At 39.8% G+C, this 13,348-nt stretch overlaps 1 protein-coding gene across 5 annotated transcripts in view; it reads left to right on the forward strand.

Annotated features, from left to right (window-relative positions):
- Positions 1 to 10,115, forward strand: part of LOC149028342 (TNF receptor-associated factor homolog 1a-like) — a 49,616-nt gene extending 39,501 nt beyond the window's left edge. Inside the window, exons 11-14 of one of the 5 annotated variants that reach the window (XM_089135963.1) lie at positions 5,893 to 6,362; positions 6,444 to 6,645; positions 7,487 to 7,519; positions 7,774 to 10,115. In XM_089135963.1, coding sequence (XP_088992089.1) covers positions 5,893 to 6,362; positions 6,444 to 6,645; positions 7,487 to 7,519; positions 7,774 to 9,192 — 2,124 coding nt within the window. In that variant the 3' untranslated portion in view covers positions 9,193 to 10,115. The remainder of the gene's footprint in view (positions 1 to 5,892; positions 6,363 to 6,443; positions 6,646 to 7,486; positions 7,520 to 7,773) is intronic. The other 4 variants (XM_089135958.1, XM_089135966.1, XM_089135970.1 and 1 more) reach the window with 4 other exon arrangements.
- Positions 10,116 to 13,348: the final 3,233 nt, after the last annotated feature.

Raw genomic sequence — 13,348 nt, forward strand, 5'->3', positions numbered from 1 at the left:
CATATAATCCTTACTGAGACATTTCTTATTCTGTGCATATGTGCAACCTAATAACCATAGATTATGATATAGGAATTAGGGTGATGTGGCCATAGGTCCTAAAACCAGATTATCTGTCCTTGTAGGTCCACAAGAATGCTATATTAACTCAAATTAAGAGTTTGAAGCCACTATAAGTGTGGTGAAGTCAGGTTCAGCTGATGTATCTAAGTGGGTGTTAATTCTTAGTACAAGATTAGGGTTTATTAATATCGTGGGAAGGGTTGTCTTCAACTTTCCAATAAGAGACCAGCAACAGGGAGTGGTGCAGGGCCAACACCAAATTGACCTATTTCCCTTTGAAACCAACTAGGGTTGATAGACATATGTGTTGGACAATCTTTGTTCAGCAGGTTTATGTGGTCATGAGCCTACTCTATGGGCTCATATGTTTAGTCTTTAGGCCAAGTACGAAAATATGTTATTATTTTGTCAGAATTAGATCAGGTCTATTAAGATTTAGAGTAATGTACCTTAATTAGAAGACCTTAGGCCCGGATACATCTTTAAGTAATCCTTATCAGGACCTGATACACGAGTAAATGGTCCTATTAGGTTAGTGTTCATTGTTAGAGTCCTATTTCAAATTTAGTTTCTATTTTGAGTACAACTAGGGATGTAAGTGAGACTATAAATGCAAGCCCTGCGGATGTAATAGAATTCAGATTTTAGATTAATAGAAGTTGTCTATTGCTGCTTAATTGTGATTGTGAGATTGGAGCTGCTCCAAGGCTGGGAAGGAACTTCCAGGTGAAGAGTAAGCAGTTCTTAGGGTTTCTACTCTAAGGTTCTCCTCTGACTTTGCTTGCAGGTTGCTTCTGCATCAGTCCACTCCCATATCAATTCATTACAAGGCATATACTCCAGGTAAGTAGTAAGTCAGCAGCCTTCCATCGCACCTTCCACTCTCTTTGATTTCTATTTTGAAAGCTTGCCCCATTCGGTCACTTCTCCATCTTCATAAACCCTAATATCATATCTCCCCATACTATTATCAGATTTTTACCAAATTGCATATCCAACATCCTTATATTGCCATTGATACTTGCCCAGATTGCAGCCCCTTTAATCCATTCAAGCCTTAAGTCCTTGCTACCTCCTAGATCCTTGAAACTCTAACCCTAGTGCTTTAAAACCCTAACCTGAGACCTTTAAGACCTTAACTTTTGATCTCTTCAAGCTGGTGTGAACAAGGGTCACTCCTTGGCTGAAACCCTGGTGTGGGCCCCCAAGGCCCCACCAAGGTGGTGCACCTTGGGCTGGCTGAACCCTAAAAGGGGCATTTTGGTCTTTTTTCATACTAGGCGTCTGGGTGGTCCTCAGGGGTGTGAGGCGACCTTCACCTTATATGATGTGCATAAGGCGGTCGCCTTGACCCTTAAGGCATCGCCTCTGACGCCTTGAAGGTCAAGGGGACCACCTATTTAGATTGTGTGTGTGTTTATTTTTTTTATTTTAATTTTAAATTTTAAAACAAAGATGCTAAATTAAAAGCTATTAATTTAGATGCATGTCTAACTAGGTTAATTGGATGATGTGTCAAAGCTAAACTCTATGGTAGATTCATGGGATCATTTACAAATCAAAGAAAGACTAAAACTAAAGCCATTTTATCTTCTTCCTCGCTTTGCATGCAATACAGAAAAAACTCAAAATCCCCTTACCGGAAAAACCCTTCTCAACACTTGCCACCTTCCCACCGCCCGACTCCTCTCTCTCTTCTCCGGCAGAAAGTATAGCTCTGGTGATCCTTTGGTTACTTGAGAAGTCCTATTACAGTGGGTTCTTGATTATGAATTGAATAGTTGATGATAGTATACTACATTATAATAAATTATGAATTACTGATTTTGTTTACAAAATTTACGTAGCAGTTAAATATTTGTAATTTGTTTAGGACCTAGTTAATTACTATATGTGGTTTTTTGGTATCTTGGATGATGTAAGATAGCCTAATGTTAATTCTTCTTGTTATTAGTGAAGATGTGATATATTTATGACGAACAAGAGTGTTTGGGATGTATATTAAAAATGTCATTTCAAACGCTTTGATCACCTCGGAAGCGCCTCGTCGCCTCACCCCCTCAACTGACCTAAGTCGCCTTGCATCGCTTTGTTCCCAGTATGACCATGCGTTTTTCTAGCCCTAATTAGCTGCTGATCTTAATTTCAGAATTTTAGTTTTAATTTTCAGAGTCCAGTCATGTCATAAAGTCTTATTTTGTGTTAGTAGTTGAGTTCTTGTGTCATAAGGGGTCTTTTTTTAAAATAGTACTTTTATGGATAATTAGGTCTTTTCAAGAAGAGTTCCTTTAATTTATGTGGTTGTCATTAATTGTAAGGGGTATCCTAAATTATAAAGGAGACCCTAGTTAAGTGGGTTTCCAAGTCTTAGTTGTGTCCAAATAGTCTCTCGCAATTAGGTTAAGATTTTTTATTTTTTTTGGTTGCGTGTAAGGCTATAAATAATCCAACTGATCATTGTGAAGATAAGTCTGCATTGAATGAAGATTGAAGATTACTTGTGGGAAACAGGTCGTGGTTCTCTTGGGAGAGCCACGGCGGATTCTTGGTGTCTTGATTCAATTGCAGCAGCCATTCTTCAGCAAACCAGCAGTCTTCTTCAATTCCAGCAACCTCCCAAGTACAACCCTGCCCCTCCCCCTTCATCGCAGACCTATTCTAGCCCCTTTCCCTCCATTGCAACACCTCTCCAGCCCCTTCCCTCACCTCCGCGGCCCATTCCAGCCCCTCCTGCTTCTCTTTCTTGCAATACCCCATCTTCTCCCTTTTTCCTGTTTCCTTTAATTTTCTGGTTCTTGCGGTAGAATTACAATGTCGATGTTGTTCCTCCCAGGAATGTTGTTTTCATGGAGGACCCTACGGGTGACTTTGATGATGTCTCTGATGTTTTTCAGCTTCCAGGCGACAGCCCTATCAAGCTGCCGCTGCTCCTGGGCAGCCGAACCCCTGTCCCCCTCATCGGGTTGGATGAGGGCAGGTGCCCCGGGGTTCGGTCAGTCGATGGTGCAGCAGAGGAATTTCCCTCATTATCTGAAGAGGGTTTTAGATATTGCCTTCAATTCCCAGAGCCGGAAGTGGAAGATGTGCCAGGGGGTTGCTGCTCAAGGTCCCTTCAGATGTCATCTTGGGGTACGCTCTCTATTGAGCTTGATGGCAAAGCAAAACTAGCCCCCGGCGACGCTTCCCTTGGTGACATATACATGGAGAGATCAGCCTCTCCAGCTAAAAAAGCCAAAAATAGCTTTTCTGGCGAATCCACTAGATTTCCAAGAAGAGTGAGCCTCCCTGAACATCCCAACTTATATAGAATAAAGGATAGGCCCTGCCCGCCTAGAGAGAAAGCAAGCCTCTCAAGGAACACGCAAAAGAAAGAGACCAACCCAACGGGATCACAACTCATATAATTTTTTTTTTTATTAAAGTAACTACTATAAGGAAAAGAATAGCTTTCCTTTTTCGGGAAAAATGAGGTTTTCGGGAGGGGGTCGCCCTAAATACCCAGATGAATGGGCTACTAAATGGATTAGTAGCAAGGAACTCCGCCCCTTTGAAAGGGTGGGGAACACGTTCCAGCTTTCTTTCATGAGTGAACCCCCTTACATAAAAATGTAGTAATTTGGGTATATGAGTAGAGCGCGTAGCGCCCATAGTCTCCCTTATTGCAACAATTCTTCCCCGTTCAAGAAGAACTGTTTTCGTGATGGAATTACGAAATAGATATACAAACTGTATAGGATCATTCACTAGAATGGGATAGGTGATTATTTTATAGGATTCAATGGTATATTCGAATCCACTAAAGATACAAGAGGTATTTGTTATCGATCAGCTTCAAGTCTGACCGAGGACTTTCTATCTGCATCGAAAATAATTACACAATCTGGTTTTTGGTTTGACCCGAAATTGATCTTCTTGTTTCTTGAACGGATTTTTTTCAGACTTGAACAATTGGTCAAAAACCCCCCAATCCTCCATTGAGAACCATTGATACAGCCGATTCTCGTCGCCATTTGTTCTATTATCTCATCGAATAACGAATTGGTATTTACAAAGAAGGAACAGCCTTTTTGACGAATGGGATATCCTATAAAATTACAAGTGCTTCGTAAACAAATCAGTGTCTTATCTGTAGTTCCATAAATGACCCCGTCTTCCCCCTTTTTTCTGTTTCCTTTAATTTTCTGGTTCTTGCAGTAGAATTACAAGAATAGGAAAACAGAAAAGAAGAGAAGTAAAGAAAGAAAAGATTAGAACAAAGAAGAAAGAAAAGAAGGAAAGAAAGAAGAAGAAAAAAGATAGCAAGAACCACCCCACCCCCTAACCGCAAGACCCCTACCCCTCTTCCTTCCTTAACCACAAACTTCCTACTCCTCCCCAAGATAATTTTTGGTCACCCTATGACAGCCCACATCTTTTCCGTCTATCTCCAAATTATTTAACTAAACAATTTCCCTCCCACTCCCCTTCTGGGAATCCCAAACCCTTCCCATACCCACTCACAGACTTCCCTTCCCTTCCCGATTAATTTTAGGTAAAGAATGATCACCTCACTACTTCCTGAATAATTTTATTAAACCCTAACCCCTTCCAGGACCCTCTGATAAATTTCTTAGATATCCACAGTCATCCAAAAACTTTTCCTTTGTCACATCCAGAACTCAATTCCAACTTCCCAGTAATTTTTAGGTCTCTCAATTTACACCCATTTGGAGCCTTAGATTACATTTATCATAAATCATTCTCAGGAACCCTCTCTAAATCCACTTTCTTTCCCATTGATTATATTATTGGCTGGTTCAGAAGAAGATTATCCTGGGCAAACCCTTAATTTTAGGGAATCCATCCAAGAAACCCTAACCTAAAAATTGGGTTCACATCACAAGCCCTAACCCAAGACCCTGGAAAACCTAACCCTACTTCCAGATCACGGGGATTAATCCAGCATTCTGTTATCTTAAAATTTCAGAAGCATAGGACTTAATTTCAGAGTTCAGGCCTGTTTTAGAACTCTGGTTTGACCCTAAACAAAGCTTGAATAAGTTCTTGCCGGAATCTCCTAACACTCTAATTATTCTTGCTGCTATTCATCCAAATATCTTGGACATCAGGCCCTCATTCACTTGAGGCTACATTAGGGAGGGCATGCTTTGGAGAAGAGAGATTGGTCATGGGGGACCAATTTTTGGTTGGTCTTCATCAAACTCTTGATCCTCTGAGAATCATGCTTTGTTATGGAACTAGCTTAAGAGTTGTGACTTGGTTCTTAGAAGTTCAGTTGAGTTTCAGGCTGGGGCTTCATGGATTGAGCCACACAGAGGTATTAATCCTATCCTTTTTAAGTGGTGCTTGGTAGATGAATTGGAAGGCTCAGAGGCTCTTGCTGATCCCTGTAGTACTACATGAACAGAAATTACAAGGGAACAGGAAGGAGGGTGGAGGAAGAACGTCAATGGTCAGAAGATTTATCACAGCAGTGACAGTAATACATTTCTAGAATTTTTATTTATTTAATCAATTCACTGATCTCTATTGTTGGGTACATATGTAAATGCAAGAAGGAAATCTTCCTTTAAATAGAAACCACTGAATTAAGAAACTTAGAACAAACTAGGAAATTGAAAACTATTCACTCAAAGCAAAAGACTAAATTTTTCCTTTTCTACCAATTCCATTTGGACCATAATTCAGTTTGGGACCAGTTTGTCTTGGTGTGCCTTCCCAGGTGAGGTCATGCTGGTTCAATCATGATGGTGAGATTGTATCATGAGCTTTAAACTATGCATGGTTACCAAATTTGAGTTTTGACTTTGCTGTGTTGTCCTTGAACAGGCTAAACAAAGACGTAGCTGTCGCAAGGGAAAAGATAGAGAAAGAGATGAAAAATCCAATGTGGCTATTCCTGATAAAAACCAGCAACAGAGCAATACTGATGGGAGAACTGTCAGCATATCTGAAAAGCAGACGACATCTGTGCTTAGGCAACCTGACGTGCTGGAAGATGTTTCTGATATATCTGACATTGGAGATTCTGTTGCTGAGTCACAGCTTGATTTGGATGACAGGGATGCTAGTCCTGTCAATTGGGACACAGATGCATCAGAAATACATGCCGTGACGGAAGCCAGTAGCAGTGGACTGACCAGCCTACCTGTTCACAATGGACGAGCAGAGAAGAAGAGCCCATTGGTGATGGATGACAGCTCCTCAACGTGTTCAACAGATTCAATTCCATCAGTAATGAATGGGCCTTATAGGGGAAACTCCTCACCAAACTTCAAAAGTCAGACAGCCCCTGACAGGTATAACATGCCTCTTTTATGCTTTTCCGTTTGTGCCGAAACATTTTGGAATCTATTTGAGCTTGCACTTACATTTTGTAGAGGGAAGAGCCGAAATTGTGAGGAGACACAAGAGCAGACTAGTTGGGGCCGTGAAGATAGTCAGCCATCTGATCCAACATTGGAATATCGGGCCCAAAATGATCCTTCTGACAGCTGTGCTGCACCTGAACCAGAACCAGAAACTGTTGTTGAATGCTTGAAAGATCGGATACAGTGGCTTGAGCAACATTTGGTTGAGAAGGTGAAATGATTTCATGTTATTAACCTTTTTAAAAATTGTTAACTGACTGACAATTTTATTTTTATTTTAAACAGTTATTGTGAAGTAGCCAAAATAGAAAATTTAATTAACATGATTTCTTCTGAGATGCCTTGTACAATGGTCTTTCGAAGTTCATAAATTTTTTGGTATTTAGTTTATCATCTAACTTTCATGCTTCTTAAAAAACGTAATTAAGTGTAAGTGAAATATCTCCAGGAAATCCCTGTTCTTCCTTTGACAAAGTATAAAGCTGTTGTGAGAACTGAAGATTAGATATTGGCAATAGACATAAATGTACATGCTATATGTAGACTTATGCCAGGGGTTAAGAGGACCTGAAATAGTTTCTCAATGTGGCACATTGAGATCAATCATTGATCACATCTTGGAGACAACACTATCCTGAATTTTGTTCATTATTGTTCCGATACAGTCTATTACATTCTTATAGAGATAGAAATTGCTATCTATTTGGTAAAGCTGGGCCACTTCTCGACATTATTCCTTGCTGTTCCATGTGAATCAAATATAATACTATTGATTGGACTCAATTAAACACTTGTCATGTAGGGAGAAGCGAATATTAGGTTTATTTTTAACCATCCATCCTGATTTAGGTGTTCTACTACTTGTACATATTTTAAATAACCAAAGAGATGGCAGTTTTTTTGGATAATGGTAATTCCCAGTGTTCTTTGACTATTTACTTGCTTTCTAGAATCTAGATGTGCTATTTGTTTTTTTCATTTTGTATATGTTTTTGCATGTGCTTAGTCTTGTTGGTTCTTTTTTAATTTGAAAACAATTGTGTCAACCACAGGTCAAGTATCCGATAATTTGCTGCACAGAAAAGGTATCTACGGGTATTTTCAAAGTAGTGATTATCCACCTTATATTGCCATAAATATCTCCTTTATTCTTTTTTATGCTGTTTAAGATGATCAAGTGAACTATCTAGCTCATTCTCGGCCAAGGTGATCCAATCACTTTCCTGTCTGTTTTTATTGTCATTGGTCTTCTAGGATTGTCATTTCTTGTATTTTGTATTTATTCTTGGGTGTGTTTTAAATCCTTTTCTAATCTGATGGTTTGCTGCTGATTTGTCAGGAAGAAGAAGTTAGTTCGCTGCAAAAGATATTGTGTGTGAAAGATCATGATGATGTTGAAATACCTGTAAAACACAGCATGGCAGTGGAATCATCAGTATTCTTTCGTAGCAGTCCTGGCACAAAATTTTCTTCCACTGCACAGCCAAAGTCAGTGGCAGACAGCTCTGCTCCAGCTGAGCCATTAGCAGTTAGGGAGACATGTTCAAATAGCCCCAGACAGATGGAGAAAGGAGTTTCTCAAAAAACACAAACATCCCGTATTCCTGATGTGTCCAAATTAGAGGTTCAAAGGCCTGTGCCATCATCAGTGGCGGCATTACTCCCGGTGGAGAAGACAACAGTGCAGCAAGGTTCTTTAATGTCTCGGCCGTCAAGTGCTCCCTTGATTCCTGGTCCCCGACCCACTGCGCCTATTGTTTCCATGTTTCAAACAGTACCTTCATTAGCAAGGTCAGTGAGTGCAGCCGGAAGATTGGGCACTGACCCTTCACCAACAACCCACAGTTACGTTTCTCATTCCTATAGAAATGCCATAATGGGCAAAAGTCTGTCTGCAAACACAGCTGGTTTTGTACCTCGTCACTCAAATTCCGTTGCAAATCCTTTGCCTGCCTTCTCCCAACCCCAGTCTTTGATGGCGTCTTCACCAATGCATTCACCTCAGTTTTCTACGAGGAAGGATCAAGGAGTGGTTGGACCTGACTTGACCTTTGGCACATTTTCACCAGGTATACTGCATAATCGACCTCAGTGGATGGAAGAGTGCTCTCGAAGGGATGCAAACAGTGCACAGTGCAGTCCATGCCTGTTGAATGACATCCAAAACCTCGATTTATATGGTTCTATTAGTTGTGATTCACGGACATACTTCAGCGAGGAGTTGCCTAGTGGTGTCTTGTCTCGCCCTGCACAAGGGTCTTCAGCAGATGAGTTTCCGCACCTTGATATCATCAATGATTTGCTTGACGAGGAACACAGCATGGGAAAGGCAGCTAAGGCCAGCTCTGTCTTCACTGGTACAAATAATGGGTACCATCACCCCTTGACTAGACAGTTGAGTTATCCTGGTGATATGAGTGTGTCCATGGACATAGCTCCATCAGTCAACTGTTGCAGATTAGATCGTCCGTCTTCATCTGGCTATAGAGAAGATGGAATGCAGAGGGTGTATAGCTCTTCTGGTAGTCGCTTTGATGGGCTAAGGGATGCGATTCCAAATGTAGGTCTGTCAGGCTATGGTAATGGCCAAATCGATGGTGTGATGCAAAGCCTGTGGGCGCCAGGTGCTGTTAATCTGTCTATGTTTGGCATGAGGAATTCTGAGACTGATGTATATCCATTTCCACCATCTGAGTATTCAAATTTGGCATGTGGGGTCAATGGCTACACTGTTTTTAGGCCTTCGAATGGGCACTGAAGGGGAAGCTTGACTGGCGGAGTGAACCTGCAATCAAGTTGTCATCATCATTGTATTGATGTATTTCTGAAAATTCCCCTTTTCGGCTGGTTGTAATCCTTCCATCAAAAAATGTTTTGTAAAGAGTGATTTTGCCTTTTTTTTATTTACTTCATACCAGCCTTTTGTTTTCATGTGTCATCAGAATTCTGACATAGGAGATTGCTTACTAGATTCCATGGGTTACTAGTTCCGGCCATCAATTGCACCCTTTGTGAGTAGGTGGAGTCCATCCCTAAATGCTGAGTGATGGTGGTCTGTTTATGAAATGTAGATGATGTCCAATAACTGGTGCACCAATCCTGGTCATAATACCAACGAGCAAAGTTTCTTGGCATTTACATGCCCTCATTTTCACAGAACCCATGATTGGCAAATAAGAGATGTTTCAGATAACAAGTTAATTGATTGTGTGGTTAAGGTGGTGCTCAGTGCTAGTAACCGATCCTATGCGGGAGCTACATGGGTTCTTGTTCCTCGATGGAGGATTAGGAGCCTTTGTTGTTGAGCTTTGTTGATAGGCATTTTGAAGTCAGAAACTCTGCTCTGGAATTTTCCAAATTTTGTCTCTAAAATTGGTGACTCAATTAGAAGGTCCAAATGGATATCAATGGTAGAATCCATCAAAGCACATGTGTTAAGCATAGAAACATTTTTTCTCGATTTAGCTGTCAAAGATGGAATATCAACTTGAGGGGGCCTAGGGCCTCTTTCAGGTCTTTAGTCGGGGATGGGATTGCTCGGGTTTTGGGAAAGGAGGGGTTGGAGTATTCTGCCCTTTTTAGGAACAAATCCCTTACTGTCTTCGAACGCATGTCTTGATCCAATGCCGGGTGATTGGCAATGAAAGATCAAACTGTCGCTGGGACATTGCACCTTAAACTCTTTGCCGATTAGGCTAGCTGAGTTTGCTCAGAATGATGCGCTGTAAAATTAAAGTTTATCATTGGCCTCCTCTGTTCTTTTTTATTTATTTTTCTTAAAATATATATGCAAGTACTTCAAAATGAAAAAACTTAGGGTAATTTTTATTTGAACCACTTGAGGTTTGGTCTGTGTCAATTTTAGTCCAAAAAAATTGAGATTTTGTATCTACCTCTCCTGTGCTAAAGAAAAGTCAATCTAAAGACAAATTATCACTTTTATGACAAATTTGCCCCTTTTTTTTGTTTTTTGGTAATTTTTATTTGGACCCCCATGAGATTTGGTCTTTGTCATTTTTAGTTAAAAAAAAAAAAAAAAAAAACTAAGACTTTACATCGCCTCCCTTGTGTCTTACATCTGCCTCCCTTGTGTCATTTGTCCTAAAATGGACTTTTTCTATAGCACACAGGGGAGATATATGCAAAGTCTTAGATTTTTTGGACTAAAAATGACATAGACCAAACCTTAGGGGGTCCAAATGAAAATTACAAAAAAAAAAAAAAAAAAAGAAGAGAGACAAGTTGGTCATAAAAATGATAAATTTGTCATTAAATTGACTTTTTCTATAATAAAGGTAGGCAGACGCAAAGTCCAATTTTTTTGGATTAAAAAATATTAAAAATGATATAGACCAAACCTCAGGGGGTCAAGATGAAAATTACCCAAAAATTTATAGTAAGCTCAGCATCCTTGGTATGGGAAAGGAGAACTTAGTTAGGCTATCACCTGAACAATAATGAAACAAAAAAAATAAACTTAGTATTTTTGTTATGACTAGTGACAATTAATCTATGAATTTACAAGAAATTAAGAGAGGAAGACACACAATTGATGACAGAGTTTAGCTTTACCGCCTATGTCGCTAGGACTCTATTTCCAATACATTAGAGGGTTAATAAAACCTTACAAATCATTTGAGAAAAATACAAGCGAAGGAAGTTCTCGAAGAGACGATCACAATGACACAAATCACGCCTAAAATCACGCTCGTTCACCGGAGAAATCTTCATAAAAAAGCAGCAGCAGAGAGTTCTTGGAGAAACCCTCCCTCGTTTGCGAGAGAAGAAAAAAACAAAGCCAAAAATGGAAACCCAAAACCAATTACAACCTCAACCCAAAATCCGAACCAAATTAACATATATACTGAACTAGTTGGTTTGGCGCCGGTTCAAGAATAGGTTCAAACCATGCCTAAGTCACGGCTCAAGAAACTAGGGCATGAGAAATTACAGATTAGACCCTAATAATTTTAACCATTGGCGGACTTTTCCAAAACCATGTTAGATAAGCTATGAGGGGAGTAAATCTTGTGACAAAGAAATATGGTAGGAACTTTTAATATTTACCCACTATTGATATTTGACATTTGTCTGTAGTTTTTTTTTTTTTGTACAAAGGAGTTTTATTAAGCTGGGGGATGGGATATTAATATGCCTCAACGAGAGTGGAACCCACAATCTCATCACTAAGAGGTGTTGGTTTCAACCACAGAACAGCTCTCCGTTGGCACATTTGTCTGTAATTACTTTATTGATTTAACACTGACAAATTTGTTCATGCGGTCATATAAATAAAAAATGGAGTGAGGCTGATAAGAGGTACAAGAAGGCAGGTTGTTGCCTCTACCTTGCCTCCTTTTTAATGCATGTGTAGCCATGGATTTGACATGAAACGCTGGGTGTTAAAGTGTTTGAACATTCTTGAATTTTCTTTTTGTATGAATAAAAAACATTTTTTGGATGAATTTTCTTAAACTTCTCTACAGCTTCTCCAGAGGATTTTTTTTTGGGTAGAAATCCAGAGGAAATTTTATTAGTTATGCTTTCCGTTTATATTATACTGTTTTTACTTCCGCTTTTTTCTTGTTTAGGTACTCACTATTCCTATGTGACTAAAAACTTATGAAAATCAGTCCTAATACACCTATGCGGTTTAGGAGGTGGATTGCAAGAATTCTTAAGATTAAATATGGCGATGGTCCAGCTAAGTATTTGGGGCTCCCATCTGATTTTGGTGTTAAGAAATCTGAATTATTTAAAGATGTGGGTGAAAAGATCAGGAAAAGAACCCATGGATGGAAGGCGAAATTGTTATCTCAAGCAGGGCGTGAAGTTCTTATTAAGTTTGTTGCATTGGCCATGTCATCTTATGTAGGATCTCATTTTCTCCTTCCGGTATCGCTTCATGATGAGACAAGGAAAATTATTTCTAATTTCTACTGGGGTAAGAAAAAGGAAGAAAAGAAGATCCATTGGACGTCCTGGTCCAAATTATGCAAATCCAAGAACAAGGGAGGCTTGGGATTTCGAGATCCGATTTTACATAACTGGGCTCTTCTATCTAAGGTTGCATGGCGATTGTGGGCACAGCCAGAGTCTACTTAGGCCAAATTTATGAAAGCTGTGTATTTTCCTAACTGTAGTTTTTTGGAGGCCTGTAGGGGAGCATGTCCGTCATGGGCGTGGCAAAGCATTTTAAAAGGGAGAGAAGTCCTAGTTTCCGGTTTAATCTCCATAATTGGTTACGGTGTGTGAACTCCAATTCGGGATTCAAATTGGATACAAAGCCTCCCAAACTTCAAAATTGCTTCAAGTAAACCTAATTGGTGTTCTTTACAGTGGGTATCCGATCTTCTTGATCCCACCATAGGTGATTGGAACAGGCAATTGCTACATCAATTATTTACAAACCAAGAGGCAATGGCAATTCAGAAAATACAGATTGGGAGGTTCCCAGCTGAGGATCAGATAACCTGGGGAGGAGCTGCATACGGAGTCTTCTCAGTGAAAAGTGCATACCACATGTTATGTAATAATAGGGAATCTCAAGCTTTGCTATCTTCTTCAACCTCTCGGAGGCACAGATGGGAAGAAACTTCTCCTAAGGCATGGAAATTAATATGGAAAGCTCAGTGTTACCCGAAAATACATTCCTTTATGTGGAAGGCGATGAATCAGGCAATTGCTACAGGGGAAAATTTGCAGATTAGGCAGATCAAGATTGACCCTACCTGTAGGAGATGCGGCAGAGGGGTTGAATCAATCGATCATCTTCTCTTCGACTGTGATTCCTCAAGGGCGATTTGGTTTGGAATGGGTCTTTCGAACATTGTTGAAGCACAAGATCAGAAATCCTTAATTCAAATCATGAACAGATGGAATTCCATGAAATTTCCAGATAAAAGAACGAATAA

Source organism: Hakea prostrata, chromosome 1 (genome assembly GCF_041222555.1).
Source record: "Hakea prostrata isolate BN-2017 chromosome 1, UWA_Hpros_2, whole genome shotgun sequence".
Classification (NCBI taxonomy): domain Eukaryota; kingdom Viridiplantae; phylum Streptophyta; class Magnoliopsida; order Proteales; family Proteaceae; genus Hakea; species Hakea prostrata.